The sequence below is a fragment of the Melanaphis sacchari genome, unplaced genomic scaffold (genome assembly GCF_002803265.2).
Source record: "Melanaphis sacchari strain LSU unplaced genomic scaffold, SCAv2.0 Contig8_pilon_pilon, whole genome shotgun sequence".
NCBI lineage: Eukaryota > Metazoa > Arthropoda > Insecta > Hemiptera > Aphididae > Melanaphis > Melanaphis sacchari.
In genome coordinates this window covers 6,156,844-6,184,327 of record NW_020271635.1, presented here as the reverse complement: position 1 = coordinate 6,184,327, position 27,484 = coordinate 6,156,844, and the positions used below count along the sequence as shown (strand labels likewise).

The 27,484-nt window shown below is 25.8% G+C and overlaps 4 protein-coding genes across 8 annotated transcripts; 2 read left to right on the top strand and 2 right to left on the bottom strand.

The window, feature by feature from the left end:
• Positions 1 to 861: 861 nt before the first annotated feature.
• Positions 862 to 7,625, top strand: LOC112602696 (leucine-rich repeat-containing protein 27-like). The gene is made up of 10 exons (XM_025350909.1): positions 862 to 942; positions 1,039 to 1,228; positions 2,493 to 2,728; positions 2,808 to 2,872; positions 3,394 to 3,510; positions 5,863 to 5,942; positions 6,034 to 6,107; positions 6,804 to 6,859; positions 7,091 to 7,223; positions 7,331 to 7,625. The coding sequence occupies exons 1-10, from the start codon at positions 862 to 864 to the stop codon at positions 7,379 to 7,381; spliced, it is 1,083 nt and encodes a 360-aa protein (XP_025206694.1). The 3' UTR covers positions 7,382 to 7,625.
• A 776-nt stretch (positions 7,626 to 8,401) lies between these two features.
• On the bottom strand, positions 8,402 to 10,588 carry LOC112602622 (DCN1-like protein 4). 2 transcript variants are annotated; one of them, XM_025350796.1, is made up of 7 exons: positions 10,327 to 10,588; positions 9,882 to 9,990; positions 9,706 to 9,800; positions 9,490 to 9,634; positions 9,301 to 9,409; positions 8,863 to 9,070; positions 8,402 to 8,569 (listed from the first exon to the last, which is right to left on the bottom strand). In XM_025350796.1, exons 2-7 carry the CDS (start codon positions 9,956 to 9,958, stop codon positions 8,517 to 8,519), a joined length of 687 nt encoding a protein of 228 aa, XP_025206581.1. In that variant the 5' UTR covers positions 9,959 to 9,990; positions 10,327 to 10,588; the 3' UTR covers positions 8,402 to 8,516. The 2 variants fall into 2 exon arrangements, with proteins under 2 accessions (XP_025206581.1, XP_025206582.1); XM_025350797.1 differs by lacking the exon at positions 10,327 to 10,588 and adding an exon at positions 10,158 to 10,312.
• A 2,753-nt stretch (positions 10,589 to 13,341) lies between these two features.
• On the top strand, positions 13,342 to 24,483 carry LOC112602634 (cullin-5). 2 transcript variants are annotated; one of them, XM_025350814.1, is made up of 17 exons: positions 13,342 to 13,505; positions 13,642 to 13,729; positions 14,313 to 14,525; positions 14,696 to 14,878; positions 15,760 to 15,901; positions 15,992 to 16,212; positions 16,287 to 16,380; positions 16,445 to 16,575; positions 16,665 to 16,832; positions 17,817 to 17,951; positions 18,021 to 18,145; positions 18,216 to 18,346; positions 22,379 to 22,551; positions 22,632 to 22,793; positions 23,719 to 23,837; positions 23,919 to 24,042; positions 24,138 to 24,332. In XM_025350814.1, exons 2-17 carry the CDS (start codon positions 13,715 to 13,717, stop codon positions 24,330 to 24,332), a joined length of 2,331 nt encoding a protein of 776 aa, XP_025206599.1. In that variant the 5' UTR covers positions 13,342 to 13,505; positions 13,642 to 13,714. The 2 variants fall into 2 exon arrangements, with proteins under 2 accessions (XP_025206599.1, XP_025206600.1); XM_025350815.1 differs by having other exon boundaries at positions 13,343 to 13,729; positions 24,138 to 24,483.
• Positions 24,484 to 25,648: 1,165 nt separating this feature from the next.
• LOC112602617 (protein sarah) lies at positions 25,649 to 27,484 on the bottom strand. Of its 3 annotated transcripts, none has more exons than XM_025350790.1 (6): positions 27,391 to 27,484; positions 26,948 to 27,266; positions 26,626 to 26,848; positions 26,387 to 26,560; positions 26,150 to 26,318; positions 25,649 to 25,836 (listed from the first exon to the last, which is right to left on the bottom strand). In XM_025350790.1, exons 3-6 carry the CDS (start codon positions 26,833 to 26,835, stop codon positions 25,709 to 25,711), a joined length of 681 nt encoding a protein of 226 aa, XP_025206575.1. In that variant the 5' UTR covers positions 26,836 to 26,848; positions 26,948 to 27,266; positions 27,391 to 27,484; the 3' UTR covers positions 25,649 to 25,708. The 3 variants fall into 3 exon arrangements, with proteins under 3 accessions (XP_025206575.1, XP_025206574.1, XP_025206576.1); XM_025350789.1 differs by having other exon boundaries at positions 27,359 to 27,454; XM_025350791.1 differs by lacking the exon at positions 27,391 to 27,484 and having other exon boundaries at positions 27,145 to 27,352.

Below are 27,484 nucleotides of genomic sequence, written 5' to 3'. Positions count from 1 at the left end.
ATGTTAACAAATAGTAAGTATATTAAGTATATCATTATATATAACTGTAATTTAGATACTTATTAACTATACTATATATAACTGTAAGCCGTTACAATAATAATTTTAAAATCAACAAACTATCATTTAAAATAAAATATAAACATATTATTTATAGTTAGTTATAGTTGTATTTAAGTAATCTAGAATCTAGATAATAGTCATTAACCCGGAATGGCTGGAATTTTAAATCGTCCTAAATTATTATATAGAATAGTATAAGTTTTAGATTTTGTGTCTAAAAAATTATTAATCAAACCAAATATTAGGTATATTGTATAGTTATGTTTGTTTATAAAAGTTGATTGTTTAGTTAAGTGAGAGAATTATTGATATTGGTATTTACATTTTTAAATATCTACCTTGAAATAAAGAAATTTATCTTTTCTTGAAAACATAAGGCAAAATCATTGTATCAAAATTATTATTTTTTTAAATTTTATATTTAACAAACTACTTATCTATAAGAAAAACGAATATTTTAAAATCATAAGTCTTACGTAGTAACTATCTAGCTATATATTATATAAATATATAATATCTATTATTATAAATAGGAAATTTAATGATTATTTTGGAATGTTTTCAACTGACTTTTTGATTGATTATACTTACAAAAATACAGATAAAACTTTAGGTCCAAATAACTTTTAAAAAGACTTCGCTTTAGGAATTAATTTAGTTAGGTTTAAGCAGACCGTTGTCATGACAACACTATACGATGAATGTATTGATATCACAATTTATTAATATAATGTACCTTTAAAATTCGATTTTGATTATAATATTATATATATATAAATAAAATAATAAATGAAACCGATGGAAATCGTAATTTTAAAAAATAGAAATATAATTTCGATTCCTGAATCTCTTATTCTAGAAATAGGTTGTTTTGTTAGAGTGAGTATATTATCTAATATAACAATGTATCTGTTATGTATACTTACTGTTTGTATTTCAATTAATTGATACTATGATTTATATGATAACTAATAGTATTTATATTTGGACAATAACATCATACGAACATTACCCGACGAATTATTTACTGGCTGTACAAATCTTATGTGGTTAGATTTAAGATGCAACAGAATACGTCGATTGCCAGACGGAATCCAGGGTCATAAAAATTTACAGGTGTTGCTTCTGGGCAAAAATGATATAAAGCGATTGCCTTTAACGCTAGGTATGTAAATAATTATATAGTTGATATTATTAATAATATTTATGAATTTTCTATATAATTTTTAAGTACCTATTTACACAATCTATCATGCTCAGCACCATTTTTTCCTTTAATAATAAATTAATTTCTGATTTTTGGAATTTTTAAATATACACAAAAAAATATTATCATTTCTTAAATTGTACTACTTAGGAGTGTCCTGTGACGATATGAACTTCTATTTTTTAAATTAAGTATCTTTTTTACTGTTAATTATTTATTACTTTAGTGGATCATTTTTAAAAGAATGTTGATGTACTTAACTAAAAATTTGAACTAGAAGATTCTCGGTAGTTAAAATTTTTATATTAATAATGATAGTTCTTAAAAATGGTTTTGTCAAATAATAAATTATATATAGTATTGGATTTGGTATAAAATTTATTAAACTTGCACCATTTTAATAGACTATTAAAGTTGATAAATTGATATGAATTCTATAATTTTCAAATCACCATAGCCCCCATATTTTCCAAATCCATTATTATAAAACTATAATATTCTTAGTGTATAAAATTTTAATAACTCAAAAATTACTTGGTTTAGATTTTAATTCAAATACATCAACATTTTCAAAAAAGATTATCGGTTAAATAATTTACAGTAGAAAAGGGGAGATTTTATTTGAAAAACACAAGTTTACATATCCATAAAATACTCTTTAAGCAGTATAAAAAATGGTGTAATTACGATATTGTACAATTAAAATTACAAAAATTGGATTTTTAATAACTTTGTTTATTAAATCAAAGGGCGAGAGCATACTTAGTTATTATCTTTGTATACTACATTACTACTTAATTATAGACGATTTTCTGCGGAAAATATTTAAGTGTAGACAAGTATAGACAGTCGTAACTCGTAAGTATATGTATTTTCCAACCAATTTTGTACTTCTTTAAAAAAAAATTTTCATAGGTACTTTTTAGTGTATATATAACAGTTTATTTAATTAGTTTTAGTTATTTTTGTTAGTTTTTACCTAGTATTTATAATTTTATTTCTTAAAAGAACAATATAGCATTGCAAATAGATATATAGATGCATTCTATGTAAGTTTTATTTTCATCACTAATTACCAATTTGAATTACATTACAATTTCATTAAAATAGATAATACGCTTATTAATTATTATAATACGAGTATATATATATATATATAAATGCATTACATTATACTGTTAGAATATTACATATTGTATCGGGTGTAAATATTGCTTATTAGGGTCATTACCAAAACTTCGAGAATTAAACGTTGCTGGAAATCCACTTGATTGCTTTACAAGAGATATGATGAAAAAAGGTTCTAAATACTTAATACGCTTTTTACAAGAAAAATGGAAAAGTGATCAAAATATTACAGAATCGATGCAACAAAATGATGATGAATTAAACGATGTAAACGCAATAAAAAAAATAGATGACAAGATACTTAAAAAAAACAAAAAAAACAAAAAAACTGTAATTATAACTTAAAATAATTAAATATCTATCTATTGCTTTCTCCTATTTTAATGTGGATTGTATTAAAATTGTTTAGATGGATACGTCAAAAATGCAGTTGATGGAAAGATATAGTTGGCCAATGATATTTCTTACCAATTGGTATTTATACTATTATTTACACTTATTTATCATTTTTAATCACTGTAATGTATAATAATATAATACATTAATATTCAATATAATATGTAAATCTCCAGTTGGTAAATTTAAGGTTTTAAACTGCCAAGTTTATATTTTAAGCAATGAGTAGTCTCGTCGTTTAACTAACTGAGACCCATGCGTGAAATTAAAATATTTACTTTGATTTACTGATAGATACAACAATAATGTATACACGTATTTTGGTTAACTATAATAGATATTCCTACTAACCCTACTTTGATATGCTGGCGTTTTTTGAAAGGGTAATTTTCTTCTAAGTTCTCTTCTTTCTAAATTTAAAAAGCCGAGAAGCAGATATTATGAGGTTTAAAACAACTGAGTGAATTGATTCATGTAAAGATACACAACGTACTGCTAAAACTTTCAGTTTGATGCACTATGCACTAATATGATTTAATAAATTAATGAATAACTTACTTAATTAAATTTTTGTTATATTTACATATTATGCAATTTAGGAGCAGTGACCGTTTAGTTACCGATCGAGATATTAGAATGAAAGAATTAGAAAGACTTTATTTAGAAAAACAAAAAGTAATATTAGAAAAACAAGAACGAATTTTACAATCCTACAAGTAAGTTTAGTTGTTTCGTTAATTTATTAATTGAATAATTAAGGGTTCTGGGTCAATCGACCGACAACCATTCGACCGACAGGATAATCGACCGACAACCGAAATACCGACAAGATAATCAACCGACAGGGTCAATCGACCGACAATAATATATGTTGTAGTGATGGACAACGATCAATGATATATATTTGACATCGATATCGATTTACAATTTTATTCGATATATTACGATATCGTAATGATTAAATTTAAATCATTATTTTTAGTCTTTACTAGAAACAAGTGCCAATTTTCAACATTTTCGGCAATATTTACTATTATAATATTTGGATGTCTTGAGCCATACTTAAAATATATTACATACTTTTTTAAATTAATTATGGGATGGATCATTGAAGATCGCGCATTTGTCATAGAGGAGCAATCTCCAAGGCGTTTAGCAGTTAAACATTCAGCTGCCTTGGAACTTTCTGATAGGAGTGAAAGAAAAATTCTGCACAGAGATCTTCATATGTACCCATACTAACTGATGATTACACAAGAACTAAGTGAGAGAGATTTTGAAGCCCCTATCAGAAAGTTCCAAGGCAGCTGAATATTTAACTGCTGAACGCCTTAGAGATTTCTGGATAGATGCCCTCACACGTGTCACATTTTCCGGTGTTATTATGGTCAAAGGTCGGCCAGACTATTTTTTTCTTCAGTGAAAAACCCTTTGCTCTGAAGTTGGACACCCAAACGAGCATTTTTTTTCTATCTGGGACAAAGTCATGTCGGTCAAGTTGGAAACGAATGCGAAATGCTCGCCGAGTAGAAATCGCAGAACCACCATTACGAATATACTCCTCTACAACAAATGCGCAATTTTCAATGACCCACACCATTACGCCTACTAAAAATGGCATATACACAGCTATTGATCGATATCCCCCCCCCCCATAGTTGTAGCACTACCACAACTCACACAGCACAATCTCTAAATAAGGGAGGTTTTTTGCCAAACCCAATATTAATATTTTTAATTATTTATATTTTATTTTAGGTAGGTACCTAATTTTTTTTAGAAATTTTTCAAAATAATGTATCAATAATGGCTTATAAATTAGATTTTTTTTATATGTACATACTATATTATACCTACTACCTATATAATTTAAAATTTAAAAACTTAAAAGCTATTTATTTTATAAAACTAGGTTTTTTTTATATTCCTTCTGGCAATCTGGCGATACTTACATAACTACTTAATAATAATTTAATTTAATTTTTTTATTTTCAAATCTGAAGATTGAAAATATAAAAATACTGACATTATGAAACAATATCTACGAGTAACTTCTAAGTTAAATTATAGATAAAAATTATTATTTATGTGATATTATATATCTACATATTTTGTTTAAAGTCAGTTTCTCACAATTAGTGGTTTAGTTATAGGCTTGCAGGTAGCCAGCATACATGTTATGGGAATGACGAGTAATAGCCGTAAGCTTAGATAATTATAGGTATATACAATCAGTGCTACTACTAAAATGTTAGCGACTTCAAACACAGATAAACAGGGCTCGGATTTTAAAGCATTTGAAAATTATTATAGTTTATATATAAAAAAAAACAGAGTGAACTATAAGTTTGTTTTGTGCACTAGGGACTCCAAAAATGAAATTTTATACTGCAATATTTTTTGCATACTTGAAGTATTTTAGGATTTTAGTGTAATTTTTTGATAATTTGCATAATATAACTTTAATTTTGTATTTTCGTAAATCTAGCTTATATTATATGGTGTGAAGAGAATAAGAAAAAGTTTATTATTTATTTTAATTTACTTTATTTGAATCCATGGGAAAAATACGCAAGTTTTCGTTCATATTAAGGTATATTTTTAAGTGGTCCGGTTGATATTTACATATTTTAGTTTAAAATATTATGTTGTATATTTGTACGTAATTCAACGTCATTCAGTTCTTTCTATCGTTTAATATTCGATTGTGTATAATTTGTTTTCCTGTTTCGTTATTTAACGTAAATTGCCGAAAGATAGTATCTATCGCACTATTCGAGACTAGGATATTTTGTATTTAAGTTTTTCGAATAACGTAAGTATTCTGTTTTGTAAATTGTGAGAGGGTTAAGTTATAATAGTAATAAAAAATTTAACGTTACACAACACATAAAAACGGATATACATGTCAAAATCATTAAACAAGAGCGAAATAAAATTGAAAAAAAAACACCAGCTACAAACAAAATATCAAGCTCCACACTTAACAGACACACATCAAAACATACTTAACCAAAACTTCTGTTTATGAATTATAATATAATATTTTTAAGTTTTTAAATGTTTAGAGATGAAGAAACGCTGAAAATATGGAGAGAAAAAGCAAAACAATTGCAATATTTCGAAAATTTGCCCAAGTTAAAAAACTGTTAGTACCTCGTAGTTGTTTATATATTTGTAACCTAATTTAATTAGTAATAGAAGTATTAATACATACCTAATTATTTTATTGTATTTAGATCAAGGACTTGAGGTACCATTTGGAGTAAATAAAGAATTTTCTAAAATGATATCTAGACAAACGTATCGAAAAGTAATTATTTAATTATTAAATTAAATTTATATGTTAAATCACGTGGACCGTTTAGCACCCTAGGAAATTTATCATGCAAATATTTATTTTATGACATATTCAATGATCACTTGGATCTATAAAACAATTATATTATAGCATATGGTATTAAAAAGGTTTTTAAAAAACTAGAAATAGGTTTATTTAATTTAATAAGTACTAAGTAGGTATATATTTTTATTAATACAAATTATTACTTTAATAATATTGTACCTACTTATTGGTTTTAGTCCAGTCCTGGTTAAATTTATGATATAAATTGATGAGTAGATTTTTTTAACCATAAATTCTAATAACAGTTATTCTAAGTTAGTTTATTTTAATTAAAAAAATGTATTTGTTTTTTATAAATTTAATTTCATACTAATTTTAATATTGAAGTAATAGTATTTTCTTTGTTAGCATTTAAAGTTAAGTTGAATGGTATACGTTATGATGGATGGTGGATAAAATATAACAATAGGTAGTGGTAAAATATGTGACAATTTAACCATCTATATAACCGATACAATAGATAAATTATAGCTTATTTTGCAAAAATATTTGTGTAAATGGTGTAAAAAGTAAAGTTATCAACTCAATATTTACGATTTAAAACTAAAATTATAATTATTTTTAGAATATTGCATTTTTTTCATAATGATAAATTATTTTTAGGAATGTGTGGAAAATATTAAGTATAAAAATGCTGAAAAACCTGCTATAGTTAAACCGTATGTATCTTATATTATATTATATTATTATTGTTTATTTTAAATTTCATTTTGAGCTATTTTTGAACTCAAAAGTAAATTAGTTGGTCACCCATTAAAAGTATTATTAATGCAAAAGTCAATTGTACAATTTTTATAAAAAAATAAATGTCCAGAATCATGGAAGAATTTGTAAATTAAAATTTTGATAAAATATATCTCACGTTTATTTATTTGATTTAAAATTTCAAGGTTTGATTTTGACTTGGAAATGTCAGATATTTACAAAATGCTTATAAGTTTAACATCAAGTGAAGCAGAAAATACAAACAGTGATAAAAAGAATAATTCTAAAATATCAAATATTGATTGGGAAATTCAAAAGGTTTGAAAATTACACTGTTCTATAATATATATTATATTCTATCTATTTTACAACATTTATCTTTGTAATAATTTACTAATGCTATTGAATATATTTTCTATTGCCAGTTACATGATATTCAAAAAAGAATTGCTCATTTGAAAACACGCATGATTTAATCAATAAGAGACAAAAATGATAACTTGGATACCTATTAAAATTCAAAGAATTTAAACTGATCATAAATTAAAACGGAAGAGAAAGATGTTTAACCCAAAACTTGAAAAATATAAGCTCTTAAGAATTGAACATTTGTCAATTCTTGTTAGGCTCAATTACCAACTATGCAGTGTTTAAATACCAATTGAATATCACTTGAATTAAATCAATTCACTATAAGCACACTTTATTTTTATAACAATAATTAAAGCATTAATTATTTTATTATTTTATAATCAAAATATATTCTTACTATTTATATTGTATTGAATTTACTAGATATTTTCATTACTATTGATTTTAGAATATGTGTAATACACATTATTATTATTAAATAAATGAAAATTTATATTTTTCACACCAATAACTAATATCATTGATTATAGAAATGACTATTCTATAATCAATGCTAATACTGTATTTTTTGTTATACTTTTAAAATATTTGAAACAAGGTTATAATTTAACCTTGAGTATTTTACTTTTCAATTATTTCATTAATATAAGTGTTATGGTTGAATAAAAATACATTTTAAAGTCATCCGCTTATTTTAAACTTAATTTGTAAGTCTGTCATATATTAAAAATACTTAAGTTTATGTAAAGATACAAGTATTAACTATTATATACATACTGAAAAATAATTATTTCAATGTGAATTAGATAATACATTTAACTAGATATGTTAATGTAAAATCTTCATTATCTCACTTTCTTATCATACATATATATTTTTAATAATTAATTATTATGAGTACTTTTGTATAAAACAAGATATTAATGGTACTTAATGTTATGCTTTATAACTATTACAATAATACATATTTGAATAAATATAGATAAACACAATAATATTTGTGTGAATGATTTTATTATAATTCAAATTAATATATATATAAAAAATATTTTTAATAGAAGACTTGCAATTAAGTGATTTTTATTATGTACTGTATTTTTGAAATATTAATTGAAATTAAAAATGTATTTATATGGAAATTTAAAAAGCAAACAAGAGATCGATTCAGTTTTATTTAATTGTATTATCTTATTTTATTCCAGTATCTAATCCTGATCAGCAATAATCGACTTCTTAGTTTCAGCTGTTACTATTCTTTAACCAATCCACAAACTCGTCTAACATAACAGGCCCTATAAAAAAATATAAACATTTTTAAAATTTAACATATAAAACACTATTGTAATTCTGACAAAAAAAATTGAAATGAACAGTCTATTTGTCTAAAGTTTATTCAAAATAATTTTGTTAAACTTTTATTTAAAAAAAAAATACCTAGTGTAGATTTATATTCTGTGAAATTTAAACCAAATAAATATTATAATATAATAGATATATGTGATTTATTATAGGGTTTTTACTAAATTGTATTGTTTTATAAAACATTATATTTATTGCTAAGTAAAAATATTTTTATAAAACTTACAAGCTCCATCTATGTCATAATTTGCCAAATCTGTAGAGATAGATCGAGAAAATTCTAATATATTGCACCATTGATCTTTATTGATAACTCTATACTTGGATTGATCTATAAATTTAGCAAATAAAGGGTAAAGTTTCCATTGTTTCCCAAGTAATAAATTTAACATTAATTTTGCAGTTTCTATGTCCATACTTCGTTGATCTTTATCCTAAAAATAAAAATAAATCATCTATTATTGTTTTATTTAAATTAAAAACAGTGCAACTTCAATAGTCTAAATAAGTTATATATTAGGAGACTTAAGTTAAAAAAAAAAAATAACAATAAATTAATTTTTATCATAACAATTTTATAGATTTTATAGTTTGCATATGTATGAATAGATGAAATAATACTATAACAAATATTATTATTATAAGATATTAAAGTTAAACTTACTCTTGCAAAATCATATGCATATCTATAAATACTTTTGAAAGTTAATGGATCATTCACACACAACCTCAAAGATTCTAATTTACTTTGAAGTTTTTTAACTGAATCACACCTGCAATTAAAATATATCTTATTAATGAATAATTACATAAGTAATATTCGTTTTAAATTTATATAAATTAAAATATTTACTGTAATTCTGTAAGACCCTTTAACCATTCAGCACTAGAAAAATATCCCATTGATTTAGCATTCATTTTCCAAGCCAAAACAAGCATAACTAAATCTTCTGGATCAACCCCAATATCCATACAAAATTTTTCCATACCTTCAGGACCTAAAAGTAATTTAAATATATAAGTAATTTAAAAGATTTAAAAATTAATTGTACTTTTATTTTATAAATACCTAGTTCGCCTGCATCATTTGTATATTTATGATACCATGAAAGACATTTTTTACTATTAAAAACCATCATTTCTTCAAGATGAGTTCTTTGTGCACTGAAAAATAAAACACATTGCTTAAATTTAAAATATACTACAGGTAGTTTATAATTAATGTAAGTATCAATTTATACTAACCTAGTATAACGACGTTTTGGAACCGAAGCATTTTCAGCTGTATTTATTTCAGTTGTGCTACGTCGTTTCCTTGCCATAATTTAGATAATACTTAACTTAATTTTTATATCTAAAAAAGTAAACAACTCATTTCAAATAAATATTATATCTTATCAAAATATAGGAGATTGAATCATATAGATTGTAAACAATTATTGTTATGTAGACAGGAAGTTAACATTTTTTACAATTGTGATGGAGCAATTTATAAACAAGGAATAAAATAAAAATACTTGCCATAATTTACAAGTGAAATATTTCAAATTCTCATATTGATTGTTGCTGCCTAGCAGTTATAATATTTTTAACTACGCGTTTAGATTTCCTACGACTTTTTTGTCGATATTGGAAATAACTACCAAATTAACTAATTTAACACCATATAAAAATGTTAACGAATACTTACGAGAAAAATTTACTGTTATCTATTGTAAGGTGTCGTAGCGTATTTAAGTAGGATTACACTGCTGTAGGCCTAGGTACGACGATCAGGAACTCGGGGATTTGATGTTTTATTTCGGGAACAATCGACAATATTCTCAGTTATCATCAAAATGTTACAAATAGGATTTGAGTGATTTGACTAGTTTCATATAGTATATTATATTAAATATAAATAAATGTTGCTATAAATTGATATTATTATAAATTTTATCTCATGCCAGTTTTTTTTTTAATTTACAATTTAAAGTTATCTTTTGCTGTATAATCAAGTATTAAATGTAAAACGTAAATATTATCTAATTAGTAACACAGAAAAGATTAAATGTACTATGCAGCAGATTATTTTGCTATTATACGCTGTATGCCTGTATGTTGAAATTCAATACATTTTAGAAAAAGGTAAGATAAACTGGCGAGTGGCGACAATTCTTGACCAATAATATACCACTAACCAAGATCAAACAAGGGTTATAGATAATATATTATCAAATGCACATCCTGGGCATAGTACCATAAATAATATGTTTATGATACTATGAATAGTATAAATAAAATTGGTTTACGTACCACAAAAATATTATAGAAAGATAATATAATATATTCTTCTACGATTATCAATAAACCATAATCTATCTAATGTATATCTATAATCGTAATTCGTAATTTTTTTTAACTTTATAAACGGTATTCACATATTTACCTTATATCTGTGGCAGAGTGCGTTAAATTCGCCGTTATCATTTATATTTATACCATGGTATAAAAAAAAGGGAATTATTATTTTATGTATATACTATATAGATATTTGTATAATATCTATAGTCAATAGTCATGTATCATTTATTAATTTAACAGTTTAATCGGTTTATATTCAATTTTCAAACTTATTAATCGATCGTTGATGCTGATCATGATTTTTAGATTTTAAGAGGATCAATCTTCCAATAATACCCATGTATACACGATTTTTTATGATAAAAATGTTTTAATTTTTTTTTAATTGGAAAATTAATCTAGTATTAGTTTAATTGTTCTGATTGAAGGTTAACATTAAAAATTCAATACTTATCAAAATAATTGGAAATAACAAAAACAAAAATATAGAGTAAAATGGAAATTTATATGTTTAATTAATTTTTGATAAAATAGATTTTCTTACTTAGCTATAATTTGAAAATTTAAAATTGTTGGTACATAATTTTTTTTCACCAAATTTTAATCTAAGAATTTTCTATAGATAGGTACATGATCAAATTTTAAAAACATTTTGACTTTACTTTTCAGCTTATATAGATACTTGTTTCTCGTCACCTTTTTTCAATAAAAGTGCTTCTACCGACTACATTTATTGTTGATAGTGGTTTCTTACATTTATTCGTTTGTCGTTACTTTGGATTTTGAGTGATTAATAGTAAAAACAATGTACAGTATTTTTCAAAAAAAATGTATGTAAAATATACTTTTTACGCAAGACTTCTAACTAGGTTTTGGCTAACGACTTTGTTTTTATAATGTCAATTAAAAATAAGTAAAATTCCGTACAGATTAAATATTTTTAAGGGATATTAATCTTAGCATTTTCTAGGCATGAAATAATTTTCAAAATATTTTAGCTTTTTTATTATTTATAAGCAGGTGGTTGGTACCATTATTCGATTTTTGTATCATACAATTTTTGTTTTTGGTTAAAAAAGATTCCACATAATATGTTGTTTCTATCACCATTAGAAAATTTCTTAAATATAAAAAGTTCAATTTTTTTAAAAGTGTTTGAAGCTTAGCCTTTGACAAAAATTATCAAAACCACGAGTTTGCAAATTATTTTGTAGTTAGTGGCACACGTGTCGTATGATATCTACAAAAAGAATCATCTATATAAATCTATAATCTCAGAGCAAAAATTTGAATCTGAATAGGAATTTTCATTATCATCAGGTCTATGATCACCAAACCATAATCTGCCTCTATTGTACTTTGGTTTGCCTTGGAAAAAAGACTCGGCATTCGTCAATCTGTACGAAGTACCTATTCTTTACCTTGCATTTTTTCTCAATATTTAAGCTGTTCGACAATAACGTCTCGACAAAAATTATACCTATCTGAGACTATGTGATATTCTCTAACACTGGTAGATTACCAGTCATTTTTCTGTTTGCATATTTATTAATTGATTCATCCAGCACTAAACTTAATCCGCTATTATTTTTCTACTTCTATCGATATATGTAATAAATGGATTTTCTTTACGAATGGATTGCCATGTTTGATAACCCTTTTTTTAGGCATCGTAAATATTTTGTTACAATAACATCTCAAATAAATTCTGAAATACTGAATGTCAATTAGAACTGTATAATCCTATACCTATTACCTATACAAACGTCGATACTCGATACCGTCAATACGAACTATGGTAGATAACGTAATTAATTGTAGATAGCATACAACACCAAAAATTTGTTCGTAGATAGCGTAATATGACACGTGTGTATGTCCACAACTAAAATTTATTAAAAACATATTTTTTTCATATATTTTTAAAGTTAAAAATGTCCATAAAATTAGAATATATTCATACAAAAATAATTATTTTTTTGAGTTGAGGTTTTTATGTATACTATTAATATTCATACTTTTATATACACAATTAAATTTTAATAATTTTATGATATTGTGTGTATGTATTATACTATTATGTAAAGAGTTAAAACCGTTAAAATTTTAAGTTTGTGTGTCAACTGTCAATAGTTCCTAATTTGATATTTTATCATTTAAAGCGGCAATCGCGGTTTTAGAAGATTAGAAGATATCTATCTCTATTCTCTAATCTTCATGATATCTATCTTCTAAAACCGAAATGGTGATTGTAAATTGATAACAATGATAAACGGCATAATGACGTCATAAATAGTGATACATTTTTCCTGCTATTCGTTGGTGTGTTTGGAAACTGATGCGGCGAAGCGCTAGCGTAGGCAGTGTCGCCCGAAATCATAATTTCAACTTTCGCGTATACCTATTACCTACTGGCTACTACCTAATAAAATAAATAATAATATATGCTACCGAGTACCGAACTTATCGAAGTAGCACGTCTCGCTCGCAGACCCTTTACCCAGTTACATTCTGTATGTTGTCTAAGTAAGTTTTGTTTGATAAAATTCAGTGACCAAAATGCATTTACGCGGTCAACAACAATTCTTTTGAACTCACGAACTTGGTTTTTGTTTAATTATTGTCATATTAACTAAAACTATTATTATTATAAAATTGGTAGATCGTCGTGTATGTTGTTTGACACAAGAATAATATAAAAATAAGTGATTTCGGTTTATTTTTCTATCCAAAACATGTCTCAAATGAAGGTAAGCTATGATTATATTTTTTATTAAATTTAATATGCCACGATTGATTTTACTACTCATTGAAAAAAATATGTGTTAATAAAAATGTATTTGATGATTAAAGTTTGCCTAATTTTAGTTTGGATTGAAATTTTATTTATCTGTTTTAATAACTTATTTTTAATGTACAAAAAAAAAATAATTAATAGATTAACTCTCATGTAGGGCGAATTGACCTAACAATAACTTTGATGAAATCGCCATGATCATTTTTCATAAGTTCCTGTGTTAATATTTTCAAGGTAGCCATGCCAAAGTATTTTTCCACCTAAAATTACATTTGTAACAGTTATTAGAATTCTATAGGCATAGAAATGAATTTAAACTGTAAGGTTTGAATACCCTACATGGTGTAATTGAAAAAGTATACTGTAGGGTTATTAAATCATAGATTGCGACAGTAATAAGTCTGATAATTTTAATGTGACAGTATACCTGTTAATGCTTTTCATGCTTGGTTTCTTAACAAATCTTGTATAACTTTAATATAATATTAAACTTAAAGTATTTTAATAATTTTAAAATTAAATTTCTATTATTTTAGATTGATAAAACTATAGTGCGGTTTGAAGAAAAATGGCCAGAAATGAGACCCATTGTAATCAAACTTTTACAACAAGAACCAGTGACTCAAAATGAATGGCAAGATTTATTTTATGCAGTTCATCTTGTATGTCTTTGGGATGAACAAGGACCACTAAAAATGAAACAATTTCTAAAAACTGACATAATGGAATTTATAAAAAAAGCTCAACAAGTAAAATATTTTAAAACAATCCAGATATTAAATTATAATTTGATTTCCTTTTTTGTTTGATTAAAATTAAACACATTTAAAAAATTATAATAACTTTTATTTTGAACATTTTAATACTACCTAATTTAATTTTTGTTATTAATTTTATTTTGTATTTGCATATTATTTAGAGAGTTATGGCCCATCAAGAAGACCAAGCTCTACTTAAAGCTTATATCAGTGAGTGGAGAAAGTTTTTCACTCAGTGTAACTATCTTCCAACTCCTTTTAGACAATTGGAAAATTCTCTTACTGGTAAACTAGCAATCGGTATAAAAAAATGCAATGCTGATAAAGATTCTGTTGTCCGAAAGGTAAAATATATACTTATTTCATATAGTATAATAAGAGTAAACATTTTGTTTATTTTCTTATGTGTAGATTTAACATGTTACACAACAGGCACACAAGGGAAAATTATTTCCCCCCAAATTTATGGAAAATGATGAAGTCTATTTATATTGAATAAAAGTGGGTTTTGTCTATAAGAAAGATAAATAAATTTATTTTTAATCTTACCCCTATGCATATTACAAGAAAAATCAATATCAACTTGTCTTATTATTATTAATAAATTTAAAAAATACTTACAATTTTAATTAAAAATAATTAATATGAATAAAAGATAAAAATTTAATAAAGACAGTTTAAAAATGTATCTGGCGATGATTATCTAAAATACTCATAACTACTTTGTCTGTAACAATTGTTACCGCAAAGTGATTGTTACCAATATTATAAAGACTAAAAACTTATTTAAGAAATTTTATTAGATAAGACTAGTTAGTCTTACCAGTTGATGGGATTGGTTTTACAAATATTTATAAAAATGATGACATTGATATTGAAGAAATTATTAAATGGTTTGCAGCACTACTTTAAAAATTAGATTTTGTGTTTTAAAAATAAATCTTTATATTTCCTAAAAATTAATATTTTAAAACATTGAAGTTTTTAATAAAAAAATAAATAATCATACAGTTGAAATTATGTAAATTTCTTATTATATATGTAGAAAATGCATAACCTTAAGGTTTAAACTCTCTTAAAGTATTTTTTGTGTTTAAGTCTGCTATTCGATATTTTTTAATTACTACATAATAATAATAATAAATTGTTAAAAATAATATAACTATTTAAAAAAATTTATTATATAATATTAATTTTATCATATTTAATATTTGTTTTTATTTAGTTGATGTTGGACAGCTGGAATCAAAGTATTTTTAATGATATAAAACAGAGACTTCAAGATTCAGCTATGAAACTTGTTTACTTAGAGCGAAATGGAGAGGCATTCGACTCTCAATTAGTTATAGGTGTAAGAGAATCATATGGTGGGTATGCATACAATTTTGTTTTAATTCATTTTCTGTATCAATTATTCTTAATAACATACATTTTTAAAAATAAAATTACTGTTTTAGTTAATTTATGCTCAAATTATGATGATAAACTTCAAATATATAGAGATTATTTTGAGCGAGCATATATTGAAACAACTGAAGCATTTTATAAAGCAAAAGCCCCTGAATATTTAGAGATTCATGGTGTTCAAAATTATATGCGATATGCTGATTTGAAACTTCGGGAAGAAGAAGTTCGTGCTCAAAAATATTTAGAAACCAATAGTGGTTCTGTCCAAATGGTAAAGTATAATTTTATTAAAATTTAAGTCAATATTATTGTTGATTTATGATTTAAAATAATATTTATTTTTAGTTGACAGATTGTTGTGTTATGGTTTTGGTTTCTAATTTTCGCCATACTATTTTAGCTGAATGTACAGATATGATTAAAAGCAACGATACTGAAAGTAAGTTAAAAACAAATAATCTCAATTTGCTCTTATTTTATTTCATTTTTTATTTTTATTTTAGAATTAACACTTTTATTCAAACTAATGGACCGAGTACCTGATGGAATTTTAAAAATGTTAAAAGATTTAGAAGATTATATTGTAAGTGCGGGTTTAGCAGACATGATGGCATCAGCAGACATTATAACTCAGGTTAAAATAGTGTTTTCATTAGAAAAGTCAATAGCTATAATCATATGAACATTATTGCATACTAAATATTTTAATTCATTGGGTTATAGGATTCAGAAAAGTATGTGGAACAACTTCTTTTATTGTTTCATAAATTTAGTAATTTAGTACAAGAAGCATTTAATGACGATCCAAGGTTTTTAACTGCTAGAGATAAAGCATACAAACAAGTAGTTAATGATACTACTGTGTTTCGATTAGAACTACCTACAAAACAAGTTAGTATTTAATATTATACAACAGTAATTTTTAATCTAAGAATTGAAACCATCTTAGAGGATTGCCAATACTAGTTTTAACTATGAATGTTTATAAGAATAATATTTATAAGTGTGATTAAAAATTTAAAATCTTTGAAGTTATAACTTTAAAAAAAGTTAACGATTACTTTTAAATTTTTATATATTTAAATTAAGTAGTAAATTTAAAAATATCAAATAAATATTTTATTTGTTTTGTTTTTGCTAGTTGGAATTGTACTTCTTATTTATAATGATTAGTGTTAAATACCACTAAATACTTCAGCCCAATCACTTTAGATGGAATTGTAGTTTGCTTTTTAAGTGACTTTTTTTCATGGATTTGGAAATTTTTATTCCATGAATTAAAATAATAATTTTTTTAAATTTTATTAAATGTTTGACATTTCTGTGATTTTATTCTAAATATTATTTTACACATAATTGAATTATAAAATTTAAAATGTGAAGTTAAAAATAAAGTTATACGTGTTATAACCAGCATTAGTAAACATGCAAGATTTTGAATGTGCATTTGTTTGTTTTTGATAATATTAACAATATTTAATACTATCAAAATATTAATAAAACTGAAAATAATTCGATAACTTTTAGAAATATATTATAACAACACTATAGTCTATTCGGAATGAGATCGTACCTCGGCGACGGTCAGATGCCACCACAAAATTTTCCCACCACGAAAGCTCGTAAGGCTAGCGCTGTGGAACAAAGCCACGCCCATGCGCAGAAATTGGCCGCCGAGGTACGATCTCATTCCGAATAGACTATAGTTATAATGAAATACCAAACATGGTTTGGTTGTCAGCTTTGATTGAAAGTAAAGTTTTGATATAAAATTTAATAAAGAGTTCTTTAATTTTTAGTTTAAATAATAATGGATTATTTTACAAGCAGTTGTTAAATAAGTGGTTGTTTATTAATGCTTAACTAATTTTCTAGAATTCTGCTGTTAAGTGTCAGCCTGAATCAAAATGTCCAGAATTATTAGCCAACTATTGTGATATGTTATTAAGAAAAACTCCTTTAAGTAAAAGGTTAACTGCTGATGAGATTGAAAGTAAATTGAAAGATGTGGTATGTATGAAATATAAACTACTTTTGGTTTTATTCACTGCTCATTAATAATATTCTTATTATTTTTAGCTACTTGTATTAAAATATGTTCAAAATAAAGATGTTTTTATGAGGTTTCACAAAGCACATTTAACTCGTAGATTAATATTAGACACTTCTGCCGATTCTGAAAAAGAAGAAAATATGGTTGAATGGTACAATTTATTAAATAATACTTCGGATCTTTATATTTAAACTATATTTTATGCTTATATTTTTGTACAGGTTAAGGGAAGTTGGTATGCCTGCTGATTATGTAAATAAACTAGCTAGAATGTTCCAAGATATAAAAGTTAGTGAAGATTTAAATCAACAGTTTAAAGAAACCTATAGAAATCTTAAAGGAAGTATTGCAGGTAATTAATTTGTATTGAATAAAAGATAATATTTTTAGAATAAACAAAATATAGTACAACATGTAATGTGAATATAAATAACTCTCAAGTAACAAAATTATCCAGTTTGTTACATAGAGTACAAAGACAGTTTATAATTTAATTCACACTTATGCTCAGATACTACACTGTTAATTAATTTAAATTCAGTTCAACCCTTACTATCTGATCCCTTAACCTTTTCTAGGTGTTAGAAATAAGATTGATTTAATTTTTTCATAAAATTGATTAATAAGAATAATGAAAGATAATGTATTTATGCAATGGCCAATATAAATAAAAATTCTTTTACTGAGATATACCATCACTCTAGAACAGCAATTTTCAAATTATGGTGCGTGTACACAAAATGTTCAAAAGTGGTACGTGAACAAAAATGCATATACTTGCTAATCTAATGTAATAACTCGAACGTCAAAAGGTTGAAAATTATTGTTCTAGAACACAAGTTCTGTAAACCTCTATTGGTATTGTTAAATTTACGTTTTTTGGTAGTAGATTCCCTTCACCTATAATTTAGAGCTATCATCAAACGTGTGGTTATAATTATTTTTTAAAAGATTATAAAATTGTTAGCATTTTTATAAAGTCAGTTGATAGGACAAAGTCAAAAGTTGTCCCTCCTGAAATGATAATTGAGTTTCTTGGAAATAATTTCACCATCATCATGTAGCCTCACAACTCTGTTAGATTTTTGGCTACCACTGTCACCGATCTCCAATAACTACAACCCTGGATTCTTTCTTCTTAATCTGTTACTTCTAGTCTAGTCTCTCTAGATCTTGACAGACTCTATTCATCCATCGTTTCTTGGATCTGCCTCTGGTTCTTCTGTATGTTTGTATTCAATTGACGACCTAACTTCATTTGTCTCATCTCATAATCTGTTCTCATTATATGACCAAATCACTGAATTCGCTGACCCTTCGTGTTACTTGTTATATTAGTTACTTGGTTATTTCCCTTATTTCCACACTTTTTCTTCTATGCCATCTATTTATTGCGGTATCGAATACTGGCCGACATATTGTTCTTAGTAATTTATTCTCGAAGCTTCTTAGCTTTTGTTCAATTTGCACTATTATCGGCCATACTTCACATTTATGTTGTTTTATACTCATGTATAGACATACTTTATTCCACTAGAGAGTTTGACTTAAAATATTTGATTAGTGCAAAACAAATCCTTTTCGCTTTAAGTAAGCGACTGGTTATTTCAGCATTCCTGTCGTTACCAGTTATTGTTACTTCTAAATACTTTAAGCTCTGGGCTTTTTCGAACACATTTTTGTCTACCATGAGGTCTTCTTCACTTCCACCTGCCAACGTTTCCATTATTTTTGTTTTCTCATCATTTATTTCAAGGCTAATCTTTTTAACTTCATGTATGAGTGTTTTCGTGTTCCGCACTATCATTTCCTTATTTTCTCCCACTAAGTTCAAATCGTCTGCAAATCCCAACACATCAAGCGTAGTTTTTCCAATATTAATTCCTAGTTTATTACTTTGTACACTACGTATCACTTTCTCTAATGCTATGTTGAACAATATTGGTGGTAGTGAATCACCTTGTTTGAGCCCAGTCATTACTTCGGATTCTTCCTAGACTGTACAGTCCACTCTAACTTGGTATTTGGTTCTATTTATACACACTTTTGTCAGTGATATGAGTTTTTTAGAAAACCAAACTCAAACATTATATAGACTATCGCGATGGATGCTATCGTAGGCTTTCTTAAAATCCACAAACACTTGCCATATGTTTTGTCTGTACTCTTACTTTTTAATAAGTTGTTCAATAGTTGCGAGGATTTTAGTCATCCTAATAATTCTTTGGAGAATACTTTATATGCCATGTTCAATAACGATATTCCTCTATAATTATTGCAGCTTATCTTATCTCCTTATATAATGGGATGACTATAGCTTTGCTCCATTCTTCAGGTAGTTTTTTTCGTTCCATATGCGTTTGTTCAATTCATAAATCATTTTATGCAGTTCTATGCCGTTATACTTTATAAATTCAGCTGGTATCCTGTCTGACCCCGGGGGGCTTTCCAGTTTTTAAGTCGGTTTATAGCTCTTTTAGTTTTGTCTAAGTGGCTGATACTGGTGTTACTAATATTTCTCCATTTAGTAATTCTTCAAGATATTCTTATCATATAGATGCTTTTATCTGCAAGTCCAACAATATCCTGGTGTTTTATCTTTTGTGGCTTTTAATGTTGTGTTAAACTTCTGGTACTTTTTAATTGCAGCAAAAAAATTTCGAACTCTTCTTTGTGTGTGATCTTGTTCCGTGTTACGTAGAATCTCGTTTAAGTATTATTTTTCTATCTGGATTACCTGTTTGCATCTCTTGCGTTCTTCCTCAAATAGTTCTTTGGCCTCTACCGACTGATTTCTCAAAAAGTTCTGTCGATATTCATTCTCTTTAGAACTGCATTCTGTTATTCACTATTACACCATTTCTTTGGCTGCTTTCTATATTATCCCAATGATTTTTTTACTACCTCATCTGTAAAATTCTTTATTGTAATCCATTTATCATTTAAGTCAAGCATGTCTCTTTGTTTTAACCTTAGCTCTTCTGTGAAATCTTCCATATATTTTTGATTTCCCTCTTTTTAAGTTTTTCTATATTGATTTTAATTATTCTGTTTTTAGTTATTCGAGCATTCTTTAATCCAAGTCTGAATTTTGAAATGACCAAAAAAATGGTCCTCGATAACTTCTTACATCCGAAATACTTAATCTGAATCTTCTGTCCATGAGTATATGGTCAATTTGGTTATAGATATTTCCGTCGGATGGTTTTCATGTATATTTGTAAATATTCTTATGAGGAAAGAAAGTGCTACTTATGGTCATGTTTCTTGAGGCTACAAAAGCTACTATCCTCTGACCATTATCATTGCTTTACTCGTGTGCGCTGTGTAGGCCGATTATAGGTCTAAACAAAGTTTTTCTCCCTATTTTAGATATTAGAAATCACTTATGACAATCCTCACCGTATTTTTAGTGCGCTATCATAGACTTCCGTGACTTCCTCGTAAAATTCCTTCTTTAAAATCTCTTCTTTACATTCATACATTAATTTGTTAATTATAAATATATTAAATGGTTTTGTGTCCAGCCTTATTGTACATATGCGTTCAGACACTGGGTTAAATTCTTTTACACAAAACTCGTAGTCTTTATGCAAAGCAAAACTCGTAACAAAATGGTGTGTGTCATCTAATCCTTTAGAGTATATTGTGTAATCGTTTATTTTAACTTGTTCTGTACCAGTCCATCTCACCTCTTGTAGTGCTGCAATTGTTACATTGTACTCTTTCAGTACATCAGTTAGATTCTGACAAGCTCCAGTGCCATATAAGCTCAGCGTGTTCCAAGTCGCGATCTTAATCTCCTTACGATTCCGTTTTCCATTTCCAAAAAAATTTCAAGGTAATACAACCATTTGAGGATTTTTTGATAGTGGTTTCTTAACAATAGTTTTTATTGGGATGAGTCGTTTGCCCGTCGCCAAACTCACAACCCGAAGGACCTGATCCTCCCAACCAGCTAAGGTCATAGAGATAGCTATTGCAACACAAATTGTGCTAAAACAACGCCAACTTCATGAAAATACTATGTAATATCACCCTTTTTCACTCCTTTGTTATTGACTTGCAAGTTCTTGCTAACTACTTGCAAAATATTGACACTGTTAAGAACTTTTTTTATAGAAGTCTATGAGCCAACTTCATACTGGTATATACTTAAATATTTTTTTCTAAATTTATAAGTGTATTTCAATAAAAATAATTATTTAATATGTAAAACGCTACTAAAATCATTTATATGAGAAAGAGGAATTTTTTTATTTTTAATTGTAGTTTATAATGTTTTAAATGTATATTTTAAATTTTATTTGTAAAATGAGTATAAAAAACATGAATCGTGGGAACAAACTTAAATGATGATTACAATAAAATTGGTGATTTGTAGATTCTATCAATATTAAAATATTAAATGCTGGAGCTTGGTCACGAGGTAGTGAACGTGTTACAGTATCATTACCTATGGAGTTAGAAGACTATATACCAGAAGTAGAAGACTTTTATCGAAAAAAACATAGTGGTCGAAAATTACAATGGTATCATCATATGTCTAATGGCACAGTAAGTAATTTTTTTGTGTAAAATATAAATATAAACAATGTACATATTATTCACTTTTAAATAAAATTTATATTATATAGATAACGTTTTTAAATGAAATTGGTCGATTTGACATTGATGTAACAACATTCCAAATGGCAGTATTATTTGCATGGAATCAAAGACCAAAAGATAAAATATCTTATGAAAACCTTAGATTAGCAACAGAGTTGCCTGATCCCGAATTACGACGGACATTATGGGTTAGTATATGAATGCTTAAATGAAAATTTTTAAACTTATAGTTTGAGTTTAATATGAAACAATTATTAATTTTTAATTTGAACTGTTTTTTTATGTATCAAAATAAGTAAATTGTAAGTGGATTTAAAAACAGTTTCTGGTTTGTGTTTTGTAAATTGGTAATTATATTCTAGTTAACCATTAATTGCATTGAAAATTTTACTCATCTTAGCCATTGGGAACTTGAATTTTTTTTATTAATGTTTTTTGACCATTTCTACTCCATAATAATAAATCTAAAGATTTTCAAGGAAATTTTAACATTCCAATACTGATGTATTCAAAATTAAGTATTTATAAAATTACAAAATTATAAGTGTGCCTGTATCAGCTTTCAACTTGGATACAAATTAGTATGTAAATTTTGCATATTTTTTTTCTTGATATATCTTGGGTTAAATTTAATTTAATGAATGTATTAGAATAATTTTTTTTATTGAGTGTTAAAGCAATTTTTTAGAATTTAAATAAGAGTGTATTTTAAAGGTTTTATATAATGAAGTCTCCTTAATCCTACAATTACTATTAATCAATTTAAATCAATTTTTTTGTAAGAAAATATGCTTATTTTTCATAAAAAAAATGTAAATATAATAATTTATGTGTAAATATTAAATTTATTATTATTATTATACAACCTCGCTCCAATGACCAATTTCGAAAAAATTTATAATGGCTGTAAAATATTAACTAAATTCAGTATTAATCTTTTAGTTTCAGTTGTATAAATAAGTTTTTCAAATTCTAGGTTTTAGTTTAGGTACTGTGACAAATATTTATAAGATTTTATTTTTAGTTACTATTAATTTATTATAAAATGAGAACAATATTTATAACTGATTTTAAGCACTGATATTAATATTATGCAATTACTGTATTTTTTAGTCTTTAGTTAATTTTCCAAAATTAAAAAAACAAGTAGTGCTAGTAGAGCCTGAAGTACCATCTCCAAAAGAGTTCAACGAGAACACGTTATTTTGGATTAATGAACAGTTTTCTATAGTGTAAGAGTAACTTAATATAAAATAATTTATCTGGTTTTCTGCTTAAATGTTACAATTTTATAATACAAATAATTATTTTAGCAAAAATGGTAAACTTCAAAAAAGAGGAAAAATAAATTTAATAGGGAGATTACAATTATCTACCGAACGTAGTAAAGAAGAAGATAATGAATGTATCGTTCAATTACGAATTTTAAGAGTCCAAGTGAGCATTTATTTTACAAATAAAACTAATTCTATTACATTGATTCTTATACTGAACAATACAGTAGTCTTATAATTTTCTTTTTTTTTTTTTAGGAAGCAATTATAAAAATATTAAAAATGCGAAAACAAATATCAAATTGGAATCTTCAAACAGAATTGGTCGATATATTAAAGAATATGTTTTTACCAAGTAAAAAAATGATCAAAGAACAAGTTGAATGGTTAATTGAACATAAATATATGAAACGAGACGAAGATGATATTAATATGTTTGTTTACATTGCATAATTCTCAACCTAAAAGTATCACGATATCTATGTTACTACATTAAGCTATTGAGTAACATTTACATACTAGTTAATGTTTGTTTTCATAGTTTATTTATTTATTTTTCTTTTACCAAAGATTTTGGATGTAAATATTTATGTATTATTGTATATACAAGATGTGTTAAAAGTGTCATTTTGTATATTGTAAATACTAAATAATTGATCCTAATAAATTTAAAAATGATCAAGTTATTTAATTATTATAATTAATGTTTTGGTATTTTTTTATTTTTTACAGAAAAAAAAAATATTAACATTATAAAATTCTATTTTCATTTTGTTAATATCAATAATTCATTTAAAACACAGTGTAACCTCTGTATAGTGGACAGCCATGGGGAATTAAAAAATGTCCAATATTGAGAAAATCTCTACATACCAGACATTTACAAGAAATTACTAAATGTCCACTATAGGAAGATTCTATAGAGAATTGGTTATACATAAACATATACATACATTGCAATTTGTATATATTGAAATATTGATTAATTATTTATTATATATAATAATAATATGTATGTAATAAAAACTGGATATAAAAATGTTTTTAAGAATCTTAACGTATTTACACTATGTGCAACACACAACTGATGACTAAACACTTAACCAAACCATTTATTTTCGATTAAAAAAATCTTTAAGATAAAATAAAATATGAACGAAGTGTATTAAAGATGAATCTAGTATTTTTATTTATTTTAACATTTTTGATGTGTACAAATATGAGAGGTAATTTTTAATTTTGGTACTAGTTTTTAATGTCTACGTCCACTATTTGGAGTGTCCATTATTAAGAGGTTAAACTCCTACTATGTACTTTTATTTTTGCTGGGGAATTCAAGTGTTCACTGTTGAGAGAGGTCCATTAATAGAATTTTCACTGTATTAGGAAAAATATTATTTTATCACATGATGGTAATACTATATTGAGTCAAACATCCTATTAATAGCAATAATAAAAAAAAAAAAAGATTCTTATAAATAAGAAACACTTACATTTTTACATTTTTTTATTATTACTTAAATTTTATACACTATGAATGTATTAAAAACTTAAAAAGTATGTTATAAGTAATTTTATAGACAGTCTTAAAGGAAATAAATCTAATATGATTAAAAATTTTGTTAAACATACAACCATTTTAAGAAAAATATGTTAAATAATGTGCTCTAATAAAACAATTACACTACAAAAATAATTATAAAATAATAAAATAGTTTTACATTAATTATAATAAGTATTTAAAATATCAAATAAAATACATAAAATATCATTAAACATATATAGATACCTATCTAATAAGAAAATAACATAGATTAAAAAACACCATTTTATTTTTCTGGTAGCCTTGTATGAGGAATAGTAGAAACTGATGTCTTAGTATTTTCATGTCCTTCTGCCACATGTAAAACAATGCCTGGTAAAGTATCGGTTGCAGCATGGATTTCATGAGGTTGACCTGAAATCAACAAACATTTATAAGCATAATTATTAATAGTCTATATTATAATACATACATATACAATTAATATTTAAAATAATTTTTTTTATACATATTTAGTTTTAAAACAATTACTTATCATGATAATTGTTTTCTTCGTATTTAATGTTTATAATATATAATTATTTATATAAAATATAAATAAATAATATTTTCTAATTTCTAAAATTACATGTTGTATTAGTAATTAATTGCTAAGTATAAATTATGAAATTTTTTTAAATCATACATTTAAAAATATATATGAAGCAAAATAGTATTATGTAATTACCAGGTGTGAGGCTCGCTATAGCAGCTAGTAAATCATAATTTATAAGAGGCTCGCCTTCAGCTCTAGGTACCCAACCTTCTGGTGGTGAGGCTGGAGGTGATATTAAAAACTGTTTTACTGGAGCTGGTAATTGTAAGTGTTGGTCTGCCGCATCAATCGGTGTAACAGGCTTAAATAAATCGCAATGTTATCCAAGTTATATTTTATTTAAGATGTAAAAATTTTGGTAAAATTTACCTGTGCGAAGTAACAATTGATTATTGTGTCATAAAACCTTATTTGATGCATCTGAATTCTGGCATTAGCAGCAGATACTGAAGTGCCATAATTAACCCTTAAACGCTTGAAACTACGGAAATATTGAACAGAAATTATCTCCCCAAACCGGCTGAATAACATTTCCATTTCTTTCTGTAAAATTAGTTTAAAGATAATATAAAAAATAAATTAAACTTATTAAGATAATAAGATACAACCTTAAGATCATCATCCTTAAAAATTGCAGGATCAACATTAGTCACAATTAATGATGTAGGCAAATCTTCATCATTTAAATCATCTAATGATGATTGTTCAGAAGTTACAGCTTTGTATAAATCCTTTTTGTCATCGAGTAGACTCGGCAATCCATCGACTTCATTTACAATAATCTCTTGATCTTGGAGTTCTTTTTGTTCGTCCACCATGATGGTATGTGTACTACATGAATGATAATTAAATTAAATTAAAAATAAGCACAACTACCGAAATTACTATATACATTATTTTAAATAGTATCGAATTTTGGGAAATACTCACAGTTAACTAGAAATTATGGTTTATATGTATGATTATTGTTTTTAAATATACGACATAATTTTAAGTTGAAAGTCAGTAGTAAGCTTTATTGTATGAGAGGTATTTCAACAAACATTTCAATTGTCAACTACACGGTTTGCATACAATTTATAACAACTCTGTTATTAATTATTATATGAAATGTCATTTATCAGTACCCTGTTACAGGACACTCCTGTAATACGAAACTTTCGTGGTCAGTGGTGATTAATGATGGTCGATGGTACGTCTACCAGATACTTTCAGAGTCCAGACTCCAGACGAGGTTTATATCGGATAACTAAAAAGAAAATAATTTGTAATAATGAAATAAGACAACAAAAGTAGCTAAAGAGTAAAGGCTAAAGCTGAATTGAACTTATTTATGTATACCATGAATCACTTGTAATTGAGACGGGGCTTACCACAGTAGAGGCTTAACTGATAACGCTAGTCAGCTGATCTTTAGAAGCACCGAACAAGTTAGAAGTTTCACGAAATATTATTTTTGTTACGTAC

Bases quoted from the DNA above. Each gene is read 5' to 3' on its own strand.
- LOC112602617 (XM_025350790.1), bottom strand. From the start codon at position 26,835: ATGGTGGACGAACAAAAAGAACTCCAAGATCAAGAGATTATTGTAAAT. The intron at 26,561-26,625 runs GTTGTATCTTAT...CTAATTTTACAG, and splicing joins TTAAGGATGATGATCTTAAG to AAAGAAATGGAAATGTTATT. The intron at 25,837-26,149 runs GTAATTACATAA...TGTTGATTTCAG, and splicing joins TATAGCGAGCCTCACACCTG to GTCAACCTCATGAAATCCAT.
- LOC112602622 (XM_025350796.1), bottom strand. From the start codon at position 9,958: ATGGCAAGGAAACGACGTAGCACAACTGAAATAAATACAGCTGAAAAT. The intron at 9,801-9,881 runs GTTAGTATAAAT...TTTATTTTTCAG, and splicing joins CCAAAACGTCGTTATACTAG to TGCACAAAGAACTCATCTTG. The intron at 9,410-9,489 runs GTAAATATTTTA...TTTTAATTGCAG, and splicing joins AAGGGTCTTACAGAATTACA to GTGTGATTCAGTTAAAAAAC.
- LOC112602696 (XM_025350909.1), top strand. From the start codon at position 862: ATGGAAATCGTAATTTTAAAAAATAGAAATATAATTTCGATTCCTGAA. The intron at 943-1,038 runs GTGAGTATATTA...GATAACTAATAG, and splicing joins AAATAGGTTGTTTTGTTAGA to TATTTATATTTGGACAATAA. The intron at 6,860-7,090 runs GTATGTATCTTA...TAAAATTTCAAG, and splicing joins AAACCTGCTATAGTTAAACC to GTTTGATTTTGACTTGGAAA.
- LOC112602634 (XM_025350815.1), top strand. The intron at 15,902-15,991 runs GTGGGTATGCAT...TTACTGTTTTAG, and splicing joins AGGTGTAAGAGAATCATATG to TTAATTTATGCTCAAATTAT. The intron at 22,794-23,718 runs GTTAGTATATGA...TGTATTTTTTAG, and splicing joins AATTACGACGGACATTATGG to TCTTTAGTTAATTTTCCAAA.